The following is a 22,895-nucleotide window of genomic DNA, read 5'->3' on the forward strand; positions in this document are numbered from 1 at the left end:
AGTTTCTCAATTTTTGTATTATCTTTTGTTTGGACTCTTCCCACATACCCTTAGATGTCATAACTGACACTTTTATAATCCATACTCAAATACTTCATTTTATCATGTCCCCATAAATATGGGTATTGATGAACTAATTCATGTGTGGGTACACAGTTTAAAGCTATAGCCTCTGTTTTATCTTCATTAATTTTATATCCTCCCCCCAAAAAAAATGGAACTCTCAGAATATTCCACAACACTGAGATGCCCTTTGCTGATTACATCAGGTACAAAATATCTGCAAATAAAGCCAGCTTTTCTTGACCACCACACCAATTACATCCCTTGAATTTCTGTGTCCCTTATTTTCTTTACCAATGGTTCTAAATATAACACAAATAACAAAGGAGAAAGAGGACACTCCTGCATGGTTCCTGTGGTCAACAAGAGGCATTTGATGTTGCCCTTGACTTTAAAGAAGTAGACACCAAAAAGGAGCAGCCCCGGCACCAAGCCCTGAGGGACTCCACTAGACTGGCCTTTTTTGTAGTGGTAGACTCCCTTTTCCTGACTTCTTGTGTCCTATATATGAGCCACTTGGCTGTCCAGTGAGTGGCAGAGGGGTTTATACCTACCTTTGTGAGCTTGCCTACAATACTTAAATGGGATATTGTGTTGAATGCTTTTGACCAGGTTGCGGTAGGTAATATGCACCATTTTGCCCTTGTCTGTTGCTTTGGTGACCTTCTTGAAGAAATCCACCAGGCTGAATAGGAATGGCCTGCCCTTGAAGCCAAACTGGGGTGGATCCAATGTCTGAAGGATTCCTATGTCATTTGTTTGTCATGTCCAAGATCATTCTTTCCATGGCATTGTATATGAGACTAGTCAGGCTTATGGGTCGGTAAATTCCCGGGTCAGTGGATGGCTCACATTTTTGAAGAAGGGATAACGGTCTGCAGTCTTGCATTCACTTGGCATGAAGCCTGTTTGGAGACTACAATTAAACAGTGCTAGTATAGCTGGAGGAGCTGTGTTTGGAGATATTTCTTGAGAGGTAGCCTGAGAGGTGGGGATTGGCAGTAAAACTGGAGCTGATTTTATCAGCCAGTATATTTGCTATATCCTTTTGCTCAGCATAGGTTGCTCCATTTACAGTTCCTTCTGCACATTGTTGAGTATTGCCTTTGAAGTTTCTGACACAGCTGAAGAATACCTTGTGGTTGTCCTTAGCTTGGGAGGCTACTTCTACCTCAAATTTGGCTTTGGTAGATTTAACTAGTCCCCTAAGTTTATATAATTTGATGAGGGAGCTCTTGTCTTGTTGGGTATTTCACTTTCTATTTTTGGCCATGATTTTCTTCATTTTGTTATACAAGCCTGTTAATTTTGGAAGTACACAATGATAGCTTGATGTTAAGTTGTCACTCTCGCCTTCATTCTTGCTGGATGGGTTCAGAGCCGATCCTCGGCTCTGACTCGGCACTTGCTTTAGCTTAGGAACTCCTTTTACCAGCACGAGGCAACCCTATATCCCATGATGCAAGGCGGAACTACCTCAGATCTCGTTTGCCGCTTAGCGAAAGAGGTCTCCTTTACCAGCAGAGGTAAGTGAATTTCTTGTCAAAGAAAGAGAAGCTTAGTTAGAGTTTTATTTTCCCCTTTTAGTCATAGTATAGTCTGTAGTGTGTTACAGCCCACCCTATTCCCTTGTTTTTCAAACTTTTATAACCTTTTTAAACCTTTAGTGTAAAGTTTTAGTTAGGCCTAAAACCCCAGTTGTTAATCCCTTCCTGTGTGTTGTGTGTAGGGGATTAATTTTGTGTGTTTGTTGGGGTTTGTGTGTGTTTCTTCCTCCTAGGATATGTCTAGGGAAGGCAAGGTCTCAGGCTTCAAGAAGTGTGACTCGTGCTGTCAGAAAATGTCTCTGACAGACGGTCACACTTCTTGTGTTTATTGCCTGGGGCCTTTGCACCTGCAGGACTCCTGTGCTTTGTGTCACTCCTTTAGCCAGAGAGTCCTGCAGGAAAGGAGGAATAAACTTATCCTCCGTGGCTTACTTAAGCCAGAAGGTTTTCCCTCTAAAGCAGGGTCTGGGAAACCTTCTAAGCCACCGAAGGCTCAGGCTTCAGTTTCCAAGCCTCCTCCGGTGGCTCCAGCTCCGTCGGAGCCGAGATCGCCCGCTGGAACCGATGTTTCTGCCTCGAAGTAGTGGGTTCGGCCGGCTGGTTCCGATACCTTATCTACTGTAGCCTTGTCGGCTCCGCTGGAGCCGACACTTTATCCAGCATCGGAGCCGAAACCTTCGCTCCATCTGGAGTTCAGGGACTTCGGCTCCGATGGCTCCGTCCCGAAGAGATCTCGGTCCCCTTTACTGAGTATCCACTCGGCTCGGGGGTCTCCTCTTTTGTCGGAGCGGAGCCATCGGAGCCGATCTTCGAGATCTTCCAGGCTGTCTGACCACGACTTGGAGAGGGTGGTAAGCAGGCTGTTGAAGTCTCAGGCACTGGCCCAAATGCTCCATAGCCCGTCTCAACAGACTTCGGCTATAGCCTCACCCCTTGAACTTCCTCCTCCGACTCCACATCAGAGTTCGGAGCCGGAGCTTCTCGGGACAGCGACTGTTTCGGTGCCGGAGCCGATACATCCTTCGGCTCCGTCATCCTCGGCTCTGATCTCCTCCTTGAGACCTTCCTTGGAGGGATCCGGTCGTCGGGTTTCCCTTGTCGGCTCCGAGGGGGCTAGTGGCATCGGACCCTTATCCGACCCCGCTCTCCCTCTCGGAGCTTCGGCTTTGGTAAGCTCGGCGCCGACATCGGCCTCGGAGCCTTCCCTCTCAGTGGAGCCGGGCATTCCTGTTTCCTCAGAGCGGGGATATTCCCGCCTCCCGGGGAGGGGAGCCTTTGAGGTGATGAGGAGTGTCCTGGCCTCTGAGCCTGGTCAATGGTCCATCCCTCTAGCTCCTCCCTCATCAGTGCCTGCAGACGCCTCTTGCCAGCCTCTTGCTCTCAGGCCCAGGGATCCATCGCCCCAGGTTTCCCCATTGGGAATTTCCTCCTCTTCCGAGGTTTCTCCTGATCCTGCAGGGGAACCCCCTCGGAAGAGGACGTGTAAGAGGAAACACACTGACTCCCCTGAGTCTACTACATCTGATACCGACTTAGATGAGTCGGAGGGTTCCCACGGTCCCCTCTGAGGATGTCTCCTTTTCAGACATCCTTGAGCTCCTCAAACAGAGGGGGAATTGGCCCTCCATTGACCCCTCCGAGGATGAGTCGGTATACCTGGAGGCTTTTGGATCCCGACCCTCCACCTCCTGGGTGTCTCCGCCTTCGACCCACTGATGCAGGTAGTGGCTCGGAAGGCGTGGCTCCAGATTCTGTGGAACCTGTCCCCAGGAGACCATCCAAATTCATCACGGCCCCTTCGACAAACAGTTCCTTTCCAAGGGTGTCTCTGTGGATGCTATGGTGGCGGCGGCCACTAAGAGGGAACTGGCGGATCCTTCAGTACCTGTCCATCCTCCTAACAAGGATTCTAGGACCATGGACAGGTATGGAAAGCGGATGTTTTCTTCAGCGACTTTTGCTATGCGTCGCTGAATTATCTTTGTCACTTCACCAGGCTTCAACGAGATATTCTCAAAGAACTGGGTGAAGTAGTCCAGGATCCTTCTGCTGCTGGGGCTCAGGAAAAGATTGCCTCGCAGCTTGCAATCCTGAATTCCATATCTAACTCCTCCATGCGGCTCATATCCTATGCGGCCGATGGAGCGAGCAGGGCCGCAGGCACAGGAGTTGCTCTTAGACGCCAAGCCTGGATGCGGCTTTGTAATTTTGCGGACCCCTTTAAGGCGTCCTTCACTAATACCCCCTTTGATGGTTCGGCTTTGTTTGGACCTCAGGTGAAGGATACCTTGACCAGGTGTGAGCAGGACGGTAAAACTCTTTCTGCCGTTGGAGTCCAGTTTTCCACTCCTTCTAGACCATATCCCAAGGGTCAGAAGGGGGGGAAGATGTGGTTCCGTAAAGCCCAAGGAGCTACACCGGATGCACGTGGTCAGTTTACCCCCAGAGGCAGAGGGGGTAACAATAATAGATGCCGCCCTAGAGGCAGAGGGGGTCCTCAGAACCAGGGCAACAGGGAGTCTCTTCCTGAGAAGCCCTTTCAGCATCCCTGAGGTGTTGCCCGACTGTCCACCCTTGGAGGCAGTCGGGGGAAGGATTTCGCTGTACCCAGTAGCCTGGCAATCCCTATCTCAAGAGATGTGGGTACAGTCGATCATATCCGAGGGTTACAAAATCCCCTTCGAAAGGTTTCCCGTACCTCTACAATCCCTTCCAGACATATCACCCGGTCAAAGGGATTTGGCAGAACAGGAGGTTTCAAAGCTCCTAGAAAAAAGAGCCGTCCAGACTGTGCCGGCAGACTAGGTAGGATCCGGCGTCTACTCGAGATTCTTTTTGGTCCCCAAAAGGACGGGAGATTGGAGACCAATATTAGACCTGAGCAATCTAAACAGATTTGTCAAGAAGGCAAGATTCCGGATGGTCACGCTTCAGTCCATTCTGCCCTTTCTGGGCAAGGACAACTGGATGTGCTCTATAGACCTTCAGGATGCGTACTATCACATAAAGATTCACAGACGCTCCAGAAGGTTTCTCCGCTTTCGGCTAGGGACCAGTCATTACCAATTCAGAGCACTGCCCTTTGGCCTCACTTCAGCCCCCAGAGTGTTTACCAAATGCATGGCAGTCGTCACAGCTCATCTGAGACGTCAAGGATTCCAGGTGTTTCCCTACTTGGACGACTGGCTCCTCTCCGCCACCACCAAGTGTCAGCTTCTTCAGTCCAGAGACTACACTCTACAGCTTTGCAGGAGTTTGGGAATTTCAGTAAATTTCGAAAAATCTTTTCTGCTGCCTTGCCAATCTATCACCTTTATAGGCGCAGAATTAAACACCGTCAAAATGTTAGCCAGACTAACAGATCAAAGAATTCTGGACATCCAGAAATTTGTTCGGCTTCTATTGCAAAGCAACAAGATCAAAGCCAGATTTATACTGAAGGTTCTAGGTCTTATGGCTGCGACCATTGTTCTTCTACCACTGGCTCGCTTCCACATGCGTCTTCTGCAGTGGATGCTATTCACGCAGTGGTCGTACCACAGTCTCCCGATGAGGCACGAAATCTTGGTCACACAGTCGTGCAGAGCTCATCTGAACTGGTGGATATCTTCCCCTCTTCTTCATCAGGGCCGACCCTTTATTCCCCTCCTCCAGTTGCCACAGTCACTACGGATGCCTCTCTGATCGGGTGGGGGGGGCATTATCAGGGCAGGATGGTCCACGGGACGTGCAACCCATAGAATACCATCTGCACATAAATGTCCTGGAGATGAGAGCAGTGCTTTTAACGTTGCAAGCCCTCAACGACTTTCTTCCCACGGGGACTATTGCAGTACAAACGGACAACATGTCCGTGGTCTGGTACATCAACAAACAGGGCGGGACCAGGTCCTATCCGTTATGTCGAGAAGCTCTCAGACTTTGGCAATGGGCGATCTCTTCTCAGCGGTTTCTGATAGCAACGCACATCCCCGGCAGGTCCAACCTATTAGCGGACAGGCTGAGCAGATCCATTCTGATGCCTCACAAGTGGTCTCTCAATCAATCTGTAGTGGATCAGATTTTTCTGAAGTGGGGCACTCCTTGTTGCGATCTTTTTGCTACTCCTCAAAACAACAAGTGCCCGATTTTTCACTCTCTTTCCCCTTCCAGGCCAACCCCTGAGAGACTCTCTAACCCAGGATTGGCCCCGGGGACTTCCGTACGCTTCTCCTCCCTTTCCCTTGATTCCACAAGTCATTCAGAAAGCCACCGTTTTGAGAGCCAAGTTGATCCTCATTGCCCCATATTGGCCTCGACAAATTTGGTTTCCGTCTCTGCATCGTCACCTTCTGGTGCAGCCCTGGCATCTGGACCCAGTTCCGGATCTCTTGATCCACCAGTCGGGTCAGCAGCACCGGGCCATTCATTCTCTCAACCTCACTGCTTGGTTGCTCCACTTCCTACCCTAGCCAGGCTACCGATGATTTCGGACTCAGTCAGAGACATTTTAGTGTCTTCCTTGAAGTCGTCCACTGGGACTGTTTATGCTAGCAAGTGGCGACGTTTTTCTATTTGGGCAAATTCCAGAAATATTGATCCCTTTACTGCTCCTGTACATTCGGTTTTAGATTTCCTAGCGGAGGTTTTTCATTCAGGACCCTCGTCATCTACAGTCAAAGTACAACTGGCTGCTATTTCCAAGTATCATGTTGGCTTGCATGACAATAACATTATGTCTCATAGATTATGCAAGGCCTTTCTGAGAGGAGTTTTTCTCCTAAAACCACCTATAAAGCATCCTCCTCCGCAATGGGATCTAAACTTAATGTTGGCATCCTTGATACTACCTCCGTTCGAACCGTCTGCTTCATGTTCTTTGAAGTTATTGACCTGGAAAACTATATTTTTACTGGCTGTCACTTCTGCAAGAAGGGTTTCCGAGATTCAAGCTCTCTGCATTCGTTCCCCTTATTTGGTTTTTCATAAGGACAGGGTATCATTAAGAACTAACCCTTCCTTTCTCCCCAAAGTCGTATCTCAAACCAACATTAACCAATCTATAGACCTACCAGTCTTTTTCCCAAACTATTCCGACAGAGCTGAACAGAAACTGTATTTTTTGGATGTCCATCGTCAGCTCAGGTACTATTTGCATAGAACTAAACAATTCAGAAAATCGGACCAATTATTTGTCTCCTATGCAGAAAACAGGATAGGTCTTCCAGTCTCTAAAGTGACCTTATCCAGATGGTTAACTTCCACTATTTCCTATGTGTACTCTCTCAGAGGCAAGCAGCTATCTTCTAAGCCAAAAGCACACTCAACCAGGAGTCTATCCACTTCTGCAGCTTTTCAGGATAGACTACCCATTGATACCATTTGTGCAGCAGCTACTTGGGCTACGCCTCATACCTTTGTCTCTCATTACAAGTTGGACTTGGCCTCCAGAGATAGGGCCAGTTTTGGTTCCACAGTTCTCAAGAGTCTGTTCCATTTAGCCACCCGGGATACAGGTGCTAGGGACGCGGTCCCATCCAGCAAGAATGAAGGCGAGAGTGACAACTTAACATTTAGAAGTTATGTACCTACCATAACGTTCCATGTTAGTTGTCTTCTCGCCTTCTTTTGCGGCCCCTCCCTCCTTCCCCCTGGCCTGGACAGATCTTGAAGAGTTCCTATTAGGTTGTTTCCTCCTGAGCCTTCATATGAGGACTTCTATTAGGAACTTGTGTTCCTAATTATGTTAGGATAGTCTCTAGCAGGGTAGGTTAGCTACCAAACGAGATCTGAGGTTGTTCCGCCTTGCATCATGGGATATAGGGTTGCCTCGAGCTGGTAAAAGGAGTTCCTAAGCTAAAGCAAGTGCCGAGTCTGAGCCGAGGATCGGCTCCGAACCCATCCAGCAAGAAAGAAGGCGAGAGAAGACAACTAACATGGAACGTTATGGTAGGTACATAACTTCTAATTTTTAGCGTTAGCCCTGTACTTAATTTGGGTAGGTACCACTGCCTTTCTGCAGCTATACCCACAATTCTGCAGTTTTTTTGTGAATGGCTGTCTGTAGGCAGCAGTGATGTTCATATTTTACTGTTGCAGTCATAACTGATAGGATTTCCTGCCATGGAAGCCTTTGGCCACCCCGATTACCAGAGAATTTTCTCCTCTTCCTGAAGCTAGCAGGCGCCCTGACCAATGTCAAGATGTCTGGGTATAAAGGGAGTCAGTTAGCGCCATAACCTCAGTTTGTTCTTTCTGTCAGAGCCCGAAGCAGAATGCGTTGGTTTGTCCACACCAGAGAAAGAAGACATCTAAAGCTAAAGTACAATGTTGGGGCACTTGTCATATGTTTCTTGGTTAATATCAGAGAAAGTTAATAACTCTCTCCACCGTGGCAAGCAGAAACCATAGCAGGACTTTCACTCTTTTGGTACAGCTTGTTTAGGTTGTCCCTAACTGCTCGCTTTAACAGTAGAATATTCAGGTGTAGGACAGAGATTCTATCTAAGCACTTTAGCCAGTCACTAGGGCCTTTGCATACTATTTAATCTGCCATTCGAGCTGAGGTTCATCTTCCTAGGCATAAAAAGGAAAAGTGCCCAAAATTTTGGCTGTTGGGCTGCGCCCATTCGCAGTCCGCTAATCCACCTAGGCATGTTACTGTTGAAGAGGGTGAGGTGCCTTTGCAGTCTCCTCCGACAACTGAAGTTGTGACACAGGCCTCTGTCAAGACCTGTTTGGAGTCCAATATGCCATCAGGTCCCTATTCTACCACACAAGCTGAAGTCTTGGCTCGTCAATTGGCTCTGGAGCCCCTTCACAGGTTCCGGCTCCAACCAAGCTGATGAGGGGGTATCCAGAGCCTCTCTTGCTTTGGTTTACTGTTCTTGGGATTCGGATGTCCATAAGTTCATACTAGGCTAACTGCCCAAGTGGACAGTTTTAAGCCTAGCCAAATACCCCATGTGAGAATCAAACCCTACACCTTGTGTCTGTAAGGTAAACACCTTAACCATTATGCCACCCACCCACCATTCGCATCTTGCCCTAGTGCAGATGTCGCCCTCAAGTATAAGCCTAAAGCCTCATATAAAAAAGCTGTATCAGGAATCCTTTTAACTGCTGGTATTGCAGTTATTTACTTTGGTACTGTTTTGCTTCTCTTTTATTTTTTCTCCCTCTCTTTAAATGCATACCTCTCAACCTTCTAGAGTAAGAAATCTGGACAAAGCCAATAGCCAAACATAATGTGGTGATAAAGCCACAAACATAGGGACAATTTTAACTTAGAAATTTGCTAGAATAAAAAGTTTTGTATTATCATGCATGTTCTGATGGATATAAAGTTTGAAACAGAAATGTATGTAATTATTTAGAGAGACTGCCTTCAGTGGTTTGCCAGAAAAAAACAGATCTTATGAGGAAAGGACCCAAAACGCAAAAAACTGGACACTTGAGAGATATGGTGTGTATGTAAGCATCTGACAATGTCTTGGCTCAAGAATCAGGGATGAAGGCAAAAAAAAATGGAGATAAATTTCCCAGATCAAACATATTTTAAATATTGTTTACTTTGAAATTTGATAAAATAACACATTTTGGTTTAGCATGCATTTTATGAAGCCTAAAAGTCAGACTGTTAATGATTACTCAGGGAACTGCAGTCCTCAGTATGTGAAAAATGTCTGAAGAACAGACAGCAATATGAGAAAAAATCTAGGACATTCAGCAAAGTCAAGGATAGCCGAGAACATCGTATATCTATGTGTGAGGGGGGGGGGGGTGGAGATGTAATACTTTGGACTGTGTGTGTCTGACAGCAGTGACTTCACTGTTGGTACAATGTATGTATGTATTCGTTAAGTGAATCAGAATGAAACATCTGAGAAATACTGGGTCAATAAAGTTGCACTAATTGCTGGGTACATTTCTGTGAGTGGGTATGTGGGGGTCATCTGTGCATCTTTGTCTTTGCATCTGTGTGTGTCACTATCTGTCCCCCGCAGTTATTGCCACTTAATTGACAGAGTATCCTTGTATGTTTTATTCTTAATGAGTAAAGAAATACATAAATTATACCAACAGTAAAGTTACTGCTGTGTGTGTGTATGTGTGTGTGTGTATACGCGCGCGCACTCGAACATGTGTGTGTTTGAGTTTTTTTCTATATGAGTGAGCCACTGTTTTTTTGCTTCTTACATCTGTGTGTGTATATATGTAACTGTGTCTGCAGGTGCATGTGTGTATTATCAAATACTTACATATGGTATATTTTGGTTGAAAGGCTATGGCCATGTTCATGGTAACCTTTTTGGGCAGTGCAAAAATAGGGTGTTCCACATTTTGAATGTTTGTCACACATTGCTATGGTCTGTGTTCCACATTGGTCTCTTAGCAGGTTGAGACATATGCTCAAGCCTTACAGACTAGATGGGCAAAGCTTATTGTGAAGGGACTCCCACCCCACCCCCTACAGGGCTGTCACCCCTTGCTGTTCCTTTTCTGCAATGACTTCCTGAACCAAAGCAAAGAAACCCAGGGAGAAGACAGATAAAGAAAAGGACTCTAAACAGGACAAAACCAAAGAAGAGTCAAAAGAAAAAGATAAATTGGACTCTCAGAAAAGTCCTGTAAACATTCCCCAAATCCTACTTTGATTTCAGGTTGGATCCCAAGGTGCTGAGACTTTCAGAGCTGACAGTCTTTTGGCACCATATGTTGTTGTCTTATTCTGGATTCTCACCAGATCCAGTCAGCCTCAGATTGCATTCTCCAATTCTTCAGGAGCGGAGATATTCCAGACCGCTGTTGGTGGTAGTGTTATCCCAGTCATCGCGAAGTCTGATGGAACAGGATGTCAACAGAATGATAAAGAATGATAAAGTTTCTCAGGTCACCAATACAGCTCAGGGAAGAACTTTGACTCTTCCCCAGAGTCCGTCACTGAAGATACAGACTTGAACAAAAGCAAAGGCTCCCCAAACTTCCCCCTCTGAAGATGTCACTTTCAGCGAGATCCTGGAATTGACGAAACAGAGAGGGGGATGGTCTGCAGATAATCCTTATCCATGTTCCTGGAAGCCTTTGGTTCCTATTTATCTTCATCCTAGGTGGTTCCAGCTGTAGATCCACTCATTTATTTCATGGGTCAAGGGGTATAGAAGAGCCCTGACATGGTTGAGCCTATCCCCAATAAAACAGATAGGATTGTCTGTGCTCCTACAGACAGGAAGCATTGGAGCAAAGGCCCCCTGGTGGACGAGATGGTTATAGTGGCGGCACTAAAGAAGGAATTGCCTGAAGTAAACTCCTTGGCCCATCCTCCTAATAGAGGATCTAAGGCTATGGACTACTTTGTGAAACAGACGTACATTTCACTGACTTTTGCAATCAGAGGACTGGAATTACTTACCTCATGTCACCAGATTTCAGAGAGACTTGAAGGAGATATCCATGTCTCTTGGGTGTTTTGCATGTGGATGTTCAAAAGACAGTGGTCTCCCAGCTTTCCACCCACCAGTCTACCTCCAGTATGACTATGCATCTGCTTTCCATGCAGCTGATGGCACAGCAAGGGCAGCAGACACCGGCATCACCATCCATCTATATGCCTCTGCAATGTTACAGAAAGTTTCAAGGCATCTTTTATCAATACTCCTTTTGATGGGATTCCCCCTTTTTGGACCCAAAGTAAAAGTAACACTGACCAAGAGTCAACAGGGTGGTAAGACTTTATCTGCAGTAGGCATTTGCTTTTCCACACTCCAAAGATCCTACTGCAGAATCAGTTGGCTAGGAAAAAGATGTGGTTCAGAAAGAGCTCTTTACAGGAAACTCCTGGCGATAGACCCCCTCGTGGCAGAGGAAGTTGTAACAACAATGGACGTCACCCTAGAAGCAGAGGTGGACTGCATAACCAGAGTTTTCATGGACCATTTATCAAAAATCCCTTTTAGCACCCCTGAAGTATTGCCTGATGCTGTACTCTGAAGGCAGTCAAGGAGGTGCTTATCTCTGCACCCACAAACCAAGTGAAACATAACTACAGATTCCTGGGTGCTAAACATAATTTCCAGAAGTTTTTCTGTACCATTTTTCCTAGCTCCTATCAGAAAGAAGAAAGTTCCCGATGCTCTTCCAAGTCAATGTGAACTTGCAGCATCAGACGTTTTGAAGCTGCTGGAAATGAGTCTCGTCCAACCAGTCCTCGAAGACCAGTTAGAATCCGGTGTCTACTTAAGGTATTTTTTTTTTTTTTGTAGTATCCAAGAAAACAAGGAACCTCAGACCCATTCTAGACCTGAGCTATTTGAATCAGTATGCCAGGCAACAAGATTCTGGATGGTCACACTTTAGTCCATATTGCCTCTACTGAGGAAGGACGATTGGATATGCTCCATAGATCCAAAGGATGCATACTATTATCCAAAGAGAGGCATTCAAGGAGATTTCTCTGTTTCCAGCTGGGAGCCAATCATTATCAGTTTAGAGCCCTGTGATTCAGTCTCAACATAGTCCCCAGAGTGTTCACCAAATTTATGGCAACAGTAGCAGTCCATCTGCACCTACTAACGGTCCAGGTTTTCACATATTCCAGTGTCTGGCTCCTGACTGGTACAACTGACAATCTCTTATTGCACCACTTTCACCTTCTACTCCAACTGATGCAGGATCTAACCATCACAGTCAATCAGTCCAAAGCCAGCCTACGTCATCCCAACAGATTGTGTTCAACTGGCATCCGATAAACTCCATCTCCAGGGTGCTTTCCCTCAGTCTCACTGCAGCTCGGGTTCTTCACCACCCCTGTCCACCAACAAGGCTGATCCTGCACCTACTGGCATCCACAATCCTCATGGTCCTATTCGCCAGATTTTACATTATGGTTCTTCAATAGACTTTCACGGTCGAATGGTCCCAAAGGTTTTATCCACTTCACACCAAAATAAGACATATTCAAATTTAAACTAAAAAAAACAAAGTAATTCCAAATGTTTAAAACCACAAGAAAAGCACTACTAGAATGGCAGCACAAGGAGACAGAGATTGATTTTAGCACTTTTGTTCTTTTATTATACACACAACTTCATCAGAAATAGTTATAAGGGCATATTAAGACCATTTAAAACTTAGGTTTTCAAATCAAGTGACTTCAATTGACCAATCACATTACGAGAAAAATTTATGAATGAACTACTTGTGAATGAACATACTTTTCATAATCAAATGATTCAAGAACCAATCACCTTACACCCTTGTACCAGAGAGACTAAAACACCTTCACAATATAAACATATATGTTTTTTGTTTAAAAATGCCATTATATAAATATTTACGTGTAACACATATAAAATATATATATATATATATATATATATATATATATATATATATGTATGTATGTATATGTGTGTGTGTGTGTATATATATATATATATATATATAAATAAATATATATATATATATATATATAAAAATATATATAAATATATATATATATATATATATATATATATAAATATATATATATATATATATATATATATATATATATATATATATATAAATATATATAAATATAAAACTAGTATATCTGTGCTACCAGGAAACATTAAGATTAATGCATTCATTTAACCCCAGGTTAATAACAGCAAATATTTGCATTTGCCATTCGGCTTCATGGCATTTAGGAACAACATTATGATTTCCAATAAAACTATTCAAATCTACCTTATGTAACACGAAAAAAAAATTTTCTAAAATCAGTATGGGACATAGCATGCTTCGCTAAAGCATTATTGGCATCCTTTTTCCTAATTGCCAATACATGCTCGTAAATCTTTCTATTTAATTTTCACATGGTCTTACCTATATAGTAACTAGGGCATGTTTCACAGTGTGTTATATATATAACACCACATGAATCACAACAAAATCTTTCCTTGGCAAAAGTAGTCTAATCAACCACTTCAATGTAAATGCTAAACAATTTAGCTATATAACAGCAATACTCACATTTAAAGGTAGCAAAAGCTGTACTAGTAATGCCACTTGAATATCTGGATCTCTCCACCATACGTCTAGCATTCACTGACTTTGTGTGTGATAATGGATTATTGCCTAAAACATGAGCCATTTCTTTGTTGCCTAAGATTATTTTCCAATTATTACTAATGGTATTTTTAATAACAGGCATATCGATAGTGATTTGTAATGGAGGATGCTCCCATGTATTCTGGTGTAAATATATTACAGGAAGATGTAGGACCACCAGTAATGTCTTGTATTGGTGTTAAGGGAAGTGGATATCAGGATAGGTTTTTCTTTATTATGTCTAAGTGTGAATGCTACTTCTATTACAGTGAGTAATAAATTCAGGGGATAACTTCTATTCAGAAATAAATCCTTCAAATGTTCTATTTCTTCACAAAACACCTTCTCATCACTTGTTAGCCTGCTAAGTTTAATAAACTGCCCTTGTATCACACCAGTCTTCATATAAAAGGGATGCAGGCTTCTATAATGCAAATAGTTGTTAATAAATGTTTCTTTCCTATGGACTCTGTTTACTTTGCCAGTAGACTCTATACTCAAATTGAGATCCAAAAACTTGATTTTCCTACCCATACTGCTGATAATAAAATGTAAAAAAGATGTACTGACGTTTACATCATCCACAAAAGAAAGAAAGTCTTCTTTTAGTACCTTTCTAAATGAATATTGGATCATCTGTAAAATAATATTTTTGTTATAAAACTTATGAATTTTAATATGATTTTGGTTCCATAAAGCCATCATTAAATTTGCAAAAGCATGAGCCACTCTGGTTCCCATTCCTACTCCTGTCTTTTGTTTATAAAATTTACCACCAAATTGGAAAATATTATTGCTTAATACTAAATCTGCATCAATATTAACAAAATGCTTGTTGACTGTATCCCTTGACATTTTCTTGTAGCATTTATAATTTGCTAAAAGGCTCTCAAAAGCTTTGTCTTTACACCACTTTCTAATAGCAATGCATATCCTGTGGTCATCCAGTGTTCTGGCAGACAAGCTGAGCAGATTAATCTTGATTACCTTTGTGGGTGGCCTAATGGTTAAGGTGTTTGCCTTACAAACACAAGGTACAGGGTTTGAGTCTCACAAGGGATAATTGGCTAGACTTAAAATGGCTCACAAGGGCAGTTAGCCTAGTACTAATCTATGAACCTATGACTCATTAGTGGTCCCTCAATCCAACAGTGACAGCCTTGATCTTCAGTGCTGGGGCCAACCTTACTGCGACCTATTTGTTGCTCACATAAACAAGTGCAGCAGTTATTTTTGCTTGGATCTCTCCACTGGAGCAGTCACCGAGGGATTCTCTAGTCCACAATTGGCCCCCAGGTCTCCTCTATTCTTTTTCCACTGCCTGTAATAAACTAGCTTAGACAGAAAGGAAGAATATGCAAGGCCAACGCGATCTTCATTGCAGACATGGTTTCCCCTCCTGTGGTCTCTTCTAGTGCATCCTCCATGGAAGCTAGATCACTATCCAGTTCTAACACACCCGACTGGACTACTTCTCTGGACCAGAAAGCCATGAAGTTAACCATTTGGTTCTTTCAATTCTAGCATTACCCAGAGATGCCAGGCTTTCCTTGTTGGTTATTCAGATCCTGTCATTATCCCAAAAACATACCACCATGAAAATATATCACAGCAAATGGTAGAGGTTTTCCATTTGGGCAGCTACCAAGAGCTTAGATCCCTTTTCAGCTCCTGTCCCCTCCATTTTACAATTTGTTATCAGAAACTTTTCACAATGGGTCCAGTTACTCAACTATCAAAATTTAGTTAACGGCCATCTCTAGCTTTCATATAGGGCAACAGCTCTGTAACCTCCTTGAGGATTTCTAAAGCTTTTCTGTAGGGAACTTTTCTACTTCAGCTCCCTTTCAGAGACTTGGTCCACCCTTGGGATATTACAGTTATGTTACAAGCATTGACTCAGTCACCATTTGAGACAGCATCATCAGTGAATTTAAAGTTCCTGTCTTGGAAAACATTTTTTTCTTGTGGCTGTCACTTCAGCTGAACATATCAGAGATTTTATTCATTTATTTAACTTTTGTTTACTGGTGAAGTCTGACTGGGACAGAGCCCATTTTCAGTGGAGACCTAGGGAGAAACATTCCAGATGCATGTCTTTGGAATGTGGGAGGAAACCGGAACACCCAGAAGAAACCCAAGTGAACACATGGAGGACATGCATACTCCACACACAAAGCACCCCGGCTGAGAATTGAACCAGAGAACCTCTAGCTGTGAAGGCGACCTGCTAACCACTGCACTGCCCATGCTGTACCACTGCACCTCCGAGATGCAAGCACTATCCTACAAACCACCATAGTTGTTTTTTCATAAGGACAGGGTTTCACTAAGAACTAATGCGTCTTTCCTTCCTAAGATGGCATCTGAAGCTAATCTAAGTCAGTCAAATCTACCATTTTTTTAAAATGATTTTCAAACAAAGGCGAATACATGCATCATATGCTTGGACATCCATAGTCAACTTAGGTTTTATCTCCATAGACCTAAACCTTTCAGAAAATCAGATCAACTGTTTGTGATATTTTCTAAGCCTAAAATGGACAAAGCAGGGGCTAAAGTTACTCTGTCTAGATGGTTATCTGACTATTTAATTTGTCTACAATAAAAAAAGGTTGGTCTGTAATCTAATAACTCATTCCACAAGGGCAGTGGCTACCTCTACAGCCTTTGCTAGTAGATTACCTATTGATATCTGTGCGCCAGCTATGTGGTCAGTTTGTAGCCTATTATAGCCTGCATGAATAATCTAGATCTCGTTCATCCTTTGGCTCCACCATCCTCAGGAATATCCTTCCTTGATACCACCTAGGCCTATATGCATAGGAATCTGTCCCACAGTTGAATTGAACAAAAATAGACAACACACTGAATATGAAAATTATGTATTTACCATAACTATATATATCTATGTTGCCTTTTGTTTGGTTCAACATCCATCCCTCCTGCTCCCTGCCAAATTATCGCAACTAGGACTCCAGTGATTGGTCAACTTTGGCATTCCCACTCTGAGCAGTCATTGCAGACAGTGTCTGACAACCCTGTCAGTTTTTCTGTCAAACATCATGGAACTGATCCTGAGTAGGAGTTATTTCACTAGCATAAAATTACATTGCTTTAACTTTACATATAATTTTTTAGGGGGCAAACTCTATCTGAAGCAGTAGGGTGAAGTTCAGGGAATTCTGGGTAGGGGAAGAGTCAGAACCCTGGAACCAAAGACCTTAAGATTCGGTGCTGTGGTCAGATCAAACAACCCATAGCTGAATGGGACAAAAAGCAGACAACATGGCTCTATTGTTACAATAAGTACATAACTTTTGATATGATGTTGTCAATCTTCCCATAATCCTTGACTGTGGGCTCGGTTCCGAACCTCAGAACTGACTCAGCTGTTATTTCAGCTCACACCTTCTAAAAACTCTTGCACTACCCACAGTGCTCCTCACCAAATTACCTCAGATTGAGTTTCCAAACTATAGTGACAGACCAGAAATAATAGACAAGAGACCATATCTGTGTCCCAGTTATGAAACCAGTCTTTGGGAATATTCGGTCCACCAAGAGTTCTAAACAAAGGGAGAAGGAGGGAGGGAATGTCAAGGATTTAGTGAAGATTGACAACACAGATGGAACATTATGGTAAGATGTAACTTCTTTATCACGCAAGTAATTTATTTGTGCTTCTGAAAAGGAAGAAATAAAATTTCAGTCCTATTTCTTTAAATTGTTGGTGCCATCAGTATGTTGGTCATGTGGGCTGGCTTTCTGTAAACAGCTTTAAAGTCCTATGTTATGGGTGGTGAAAGAAAATCACATGAAGGAGTAAATCAGTATTGAAAATAGGAACTTACTTCCAAAATAGGTACAATTTGGGAGATCCGAAAGAAACCGTGAAAAATTACTTAAATACATTATGAACATATCTGTTTTTCTTCTTGCAAGGGCAGAAAACATGTTTTTAAACAACACTTGTGTAATTGGTTATCTAATCATATCACACATTGTCACTAGCATAATGGAAATATCTGCAAGAGGAGTAACAGTTTCAGAGGTTGCAGTAAGTTCAATTTTTTTGCAAAGCTACACCGAATGCTGTGAGCAGGTTTAGTAATCTATGCAGTTCAGATGTCATTTCAAAAGCCGTAACCACTATTTGTGGGGTGTTTTTGTAGCACATCTGTTTGCTGTAGTAGCTCTGTATTAGATATTGGGAATGCTTCCAGTTTCAGCAAGAGGAGACGTTTTTTTCTTTTTAACATCAAACGTGCACAAATGGTTTGCAGGGCTCAATGTTTTAGCCCTACGTTGTCAGCTGCCCAACATCCAGGTGCTTCAAGAATCATTTCTTCTGTTATTGAGGTATATCTGGCAAAGACATTGTATTTAAAGATAATCCAGTTCATAAATGGCAGGATTTTCCTTTCCTCCATGTATCCACTCCCATACTTCACTGTATTAGGCCAGTTTTGATGGCGTTCATGCAAAAGACACTAAGTAGTAGAAAATAACTTTACTTTCATAGTACCTCCCACTTGAGGCTTCACCTTCGGTGAGAAAACTAAGATGAGATGGAGTCTAATTTCATTGTTTGGTGGAGTTGATATAGCAGTCATAGAAACCTCAAGAGAGAGATTATATGTGAGTTTGCTTCCCAGAGTAGAGTGCATATATAAAGTTACAGAATAACACTTATCAAGATTATTCTTAAACCCAGATAAGTTAGAACCCTATGTGTATACTTGGAGCAAGTTTGTTCCACAAAAAAACAGCCTTTCCATGGGGAAACTTAACTTTTGGTAATTGTATTGACTTTGTCAATATTTATTTAAAAAATCCTGTTTGTAGTAGTCAGGTAATGAGCTATGTAATTCATCTCCAAAGTAGATGCCAAAAGCTCATTGCTGATAACAGCTATAGGCCAGATTTAATGCTCTTTATAGTAGCCTATAAAAAAAAAAAAAAAAAAAAGAGTATAATTTGTAGGGTACTTAACCAATTCTTATGTGCTTATCTGTTGTGATGCTTTTAGTAATATGCCACTGAACTCTTTCTAGTTTTATTTCTGTTTCACTTTAAGGACAAAATGTAACACCATATTGCAGATCAATGACTTTTACAAGGGTAATGTAACTTTTTGACACCTAGTCATGACTGCATGTAAGATCACCTCAATATCATAATACAGTGTATAATACCTTTGTGAACATGGGTAATAAATTCACAACTGTGTATTGTTACCCCAAAGTCCCAGCTGTCTGCTCATGGCTGTATTTGGCAGGTAACATATAATCTTTATTTTCATTCCAAAAATGTAAAATACCACATTTGTTACTTTCAAAAATGAATCTAATTTTCATTGGCCTGTACAGAGGTCTGGTTGAAGTATTTTTGCAGAACATACTGTCCCTTCCATGGAGGTAGCTGTGTAACACCAGTCTTGGTATCATTTGAGGTTGCTCAGCCATGCTCCTTTGTCCATGGGGATTGGTGAAATGAAGGTGTTAAATAATAGCCCCAAAGCTAACCTCTGTGGGACTCCTTTGTAAACTAAGTTATACAGAGTACGTCTTACTGCAAATGCTGACTTTACAGATTATTTGAGAGAGGAAAAAAAACAGTTTTTAATCCAGTTATATAGATATTTATTCTTTGTTCAACTAAATTGTTTATAATAGCTTGATGGGTACCATATTCAATGCCTTGCCTCAGTCGAGTTACAGCCCTTCAAAATCCATTCCATTATTGATTATTGAATACCTCTACAAGATTCATACAAAAATAATAAAGTTTAGAACAGAGGAATATCCACCAGACAAGCCATGCTGGTTAATATCTGTGATGAAAGTAAATAGAAGTAAGTTTAGGCCAAGTAATATCCTCTGAAATGTTTTAGTATGTCACTTTTTAAGCTTATTTACCTGCAACTATCAGAACTAGCATCCCCTTGTTTAAAAAGCAGAAGCACAACAGCCTGTTTCCATTTCTTGGATACTAAACTAATATTCAAGCTATGCTGGAACAGTTCAGTTAGTCATGGAACCCACACACTCCATAATCATTTTAAGGATATACCCATTTAAGCCATCAGAGCTTGCTGCAACATTGGTTTTATTTTTATCCATGACAGATTTATCATTATGCTGTGTAAGAAGTGAATAAACTTGAGAATTTAAATTTAATGGTAGAAAAGTGAGGGTTCTTAGATGATCAAAAAATGTGTCCGAAAATATCTTGGTCTGAGCTTCAGTAGATGCTACAAGTCCCCTGCAGTTACTGTGAGGCTATTAGGTCCTCCTGTCATGCTCTGGCATGGAAAATTTAAATCACTAGTTATAAGAGCATAGAAGTATAAATCCCTGACTACTGCTCAGGTGATCCAAGTTTGACTAGCAGCTTGGGCACTTGATAGTGCAGGCAAGAAGGATGGGTGTGGACATCTTGGAGGGAGGGAGGGAAGATGGTTCTCACCCTGCTTGTGCCTTACAATCCATGACATAGCCCTTATGAAGAGCAGAAGCTCACCATGCAGTGGCTGTGGGAGTGGTGATCAGAAGAAGGTTATGGACATTTGCTGGCCAAGCTGGTGGTTGTAGTTTCTGTTGGCATATGTGGGGTAAGCATTCATGGACTGAGGGGACCTAGGTAGCCCTCACAGTGATACAAATGTTCACATCATCACTGGGTTGGGGGTTATGTTCATAATTCAAAAATGCTCTAAATTTTCAGAATGACAGCTAGAGTACAAAAGATTTGTGCGGCTTCCTTGGATGATGGACCATTATTAAGGCTTGATGGTCACAGTCAAGGGGATAACAATGCTACAATTAAAAATAAAAAAGTCAACCATTTATAAAATGGTAGTTGTTTTTGAAGCCAAATGTCAAGACTAAATGTGTGAGTTGACACAGTATGTAAACTGGAGGCTATATATAAGCCTGCTGTAATAAACTTCTGGTTTTATATTTAATTGCTAAGACTTCAGCCATTTCAGTGTTTAAGAGAATCTCAGATTTATATTTATCTTTGGCATATGTTGAGCTCCCCCATCAGTTATATGTAAGCCTACAATGTAAGTCAGTGTGCTTTGTTTATTTTTAACTGCAGTATTAACACAACTACATTATTAGCCATCCTGTAGGATTATTGCATTGTTACAGTGGCCAATAGTGGATGCATTTCCTATGGAAAAGTCAATATGAAATTTGCTATTGAGGACTAGCAAGCAATTCTTGAAGTTCTAACTACTTTGTCGTCCAAGCTACCCAAGTACTGAATGTCATTTTGCAAGATACATAGAGTAGACTCTCATATAAGTGCAACACAATTATTTTGTAGAGATAGGTGCACGCCTTGCTATTAGGTGCTGTATGGTACATAACAGATATGCTGTATATGTGAAATTTGTTTTCCTCTTGCCTAGGAACGGGAGAATCGTGAACTCCTGGACCAGTTCCAAATGGCTCACATTCTAGCTGAAGACTGGGAAGTTAAGGCTCATCAGGCAGAGGGAGAAAACAGTTCTGTAAGACTGGAACTTCTGTCAGTTGATACCGAAAGAAAACATCTGAGAGAGAAAGTGGAAAGTCTAGAAAAACAAATCCAAGAGGTATGAATGAATGGCTTGGTATTGCACAGAAAAAGCTTTTTTCACATAGTGAGCTTTGAAATATAACTTTATGGAACCAAATGGAAGAATGTTTCTCTGGACAAAAAATCTTATTTGTATTTTTTGGCTTATTTCATTTTTGTAGCTAGGTAAATCAAAGAGGACCTGTGGCCTATTTATGCAGGAACAGCCCTATCAAATGTAAATCATGGGGGTTTACTCTAGAAATGAAAATACCATGAATGCCATTACCCCAGACAAGTTAAGTGAACTAAAATGAAGTCCCCCCCCCCGGGGGAAAGGCCCCCTCTGCACACTTCCACACACACCCTTGTGATACATTCACACACACACACACACACACACACACACACACACAACCACTTCCACAACAGTGGGGAAAAGAACAAACTTCCAGCCTTGCTGAAAGTTTTCATTTTAATCCTTTCACAATATTGGATCTCTCAGTATTAGTCACTGAATATCTGCCGTGTTCCCAGTCATTTGGCTAGAATGGAACTTGTATTGGTCTAAAGGAGGCACAGTTGTGCAATGTTTGACACTGCTGCATCACAGCTCTTGCTTCTGTGATGGTTTTCATCTGTGGTATCTTCTTTGTGGAGGTTACATATTCCCCTTGTATTCACAACAAGGTTTTACCAGGTTGCCCAGTTTCTTCCCACATCCTAAGGACCCATGGTTAATTCAATTGATGATCATCTTAATTGCCCATAGATGTGCACAAGTGTATGTATTTTGCAGTAAACTATTGTCCCATCCAGGACAGGTTGTCTGCCTTGTGGCCATTGTTTGCTGTGATAGGCTTGACCCTAAATAGGATAAAGCACAGAATTAATGAATGTAGGGCCACTACTTGGTAGTTTTGCCAATAATACCTGCAACAACACATAATACACACAGTTTGTCTTCTGCATTTGGGAAAAGGAAAGCTTAGCTGTTTTGTTTTTGAGGTCATCTAGGAAACATTAATGATGACAGGTATTCATACATCATGAATTTGAAGGCTTTTGAAATCAAACTAGCCTTGCTTGTTATAGTTCATTTGCAATGCATTATCGTTACTATTACGCTAAGCCACAGGTTCTTAGATTCACTGTGGTCCATTCTAAACCACAGCAAAAAGCCCTTGTGCCGCTCCTCAATATCAAAACAAAGTACTTTGATCCTTCCCATATAAAAAATATTTAATTCACTGTACAGAAGCTAGCTGGCTCTTCACCCAGCATATACTTCAAATGACCAGTATTTCATTTAGAACCTTATAGTATTGATTTGCTGTTAGACATGTGTATTCATAGACAATCATCCTTCTGCATATAGCTTGCTCGTGTATTAAAAAAATGTTAAGTACTTAATGTGCTACGTACAGAACTTTTTCAGACTTGCTTGTGCCTCTTCTGAAACAGTCCCAGTTCCCCACAAGGAGGCAAGCTGCGTCTTTTAAGAAACAGTGGGCTATACCATCAGCCTCTCCTCATGTTTTGAGTGTCCAGAAGCATTTTATTGGAGTAAATCAGAGCCAAAGTGGAGATGACTTATGTGAGCTGCTATAAATGTCTTAATTTTCATAACTAGAATGTAAG

The 22,895-nt window shown here is 42.1% G+C and overlaps 1 protein-coding gene across 1 annotated transcript in view; it reads left to right on the forward strand.

The window, feature by feature from the left end:
• Positions 1 to 22,895, forward strand: part of CEP135 (centrosomal protein 135) — a 2,183,066-nt gene that overhangs the window by 1,615,957 nt on the left and 544,214 nt on the right. Inside the window, 1 exon segment of the mRNA XM_044062480.1 lies at positions 21,106 to 21,291. Within this exon segment, the coding sequence (XP_043918415.1) occupies positions 21,106 to 21,291 (186 nt within the window).

The sequence above is a fragment of the Protopterus annectens genome, chromosome 2.part1 (genome assembly GCF_019279795.1).
Source record: "Protopterus annectens isolate FY-2018-M chromosome 2.part1, PAN1.0, whole genome shotgun sequence".
Lineage (NCBI taxonomy): Eukaryota > Metazoa > Chordata > Ceratodontiformes > Protopteridae > Protopterus > Protopterus annectens.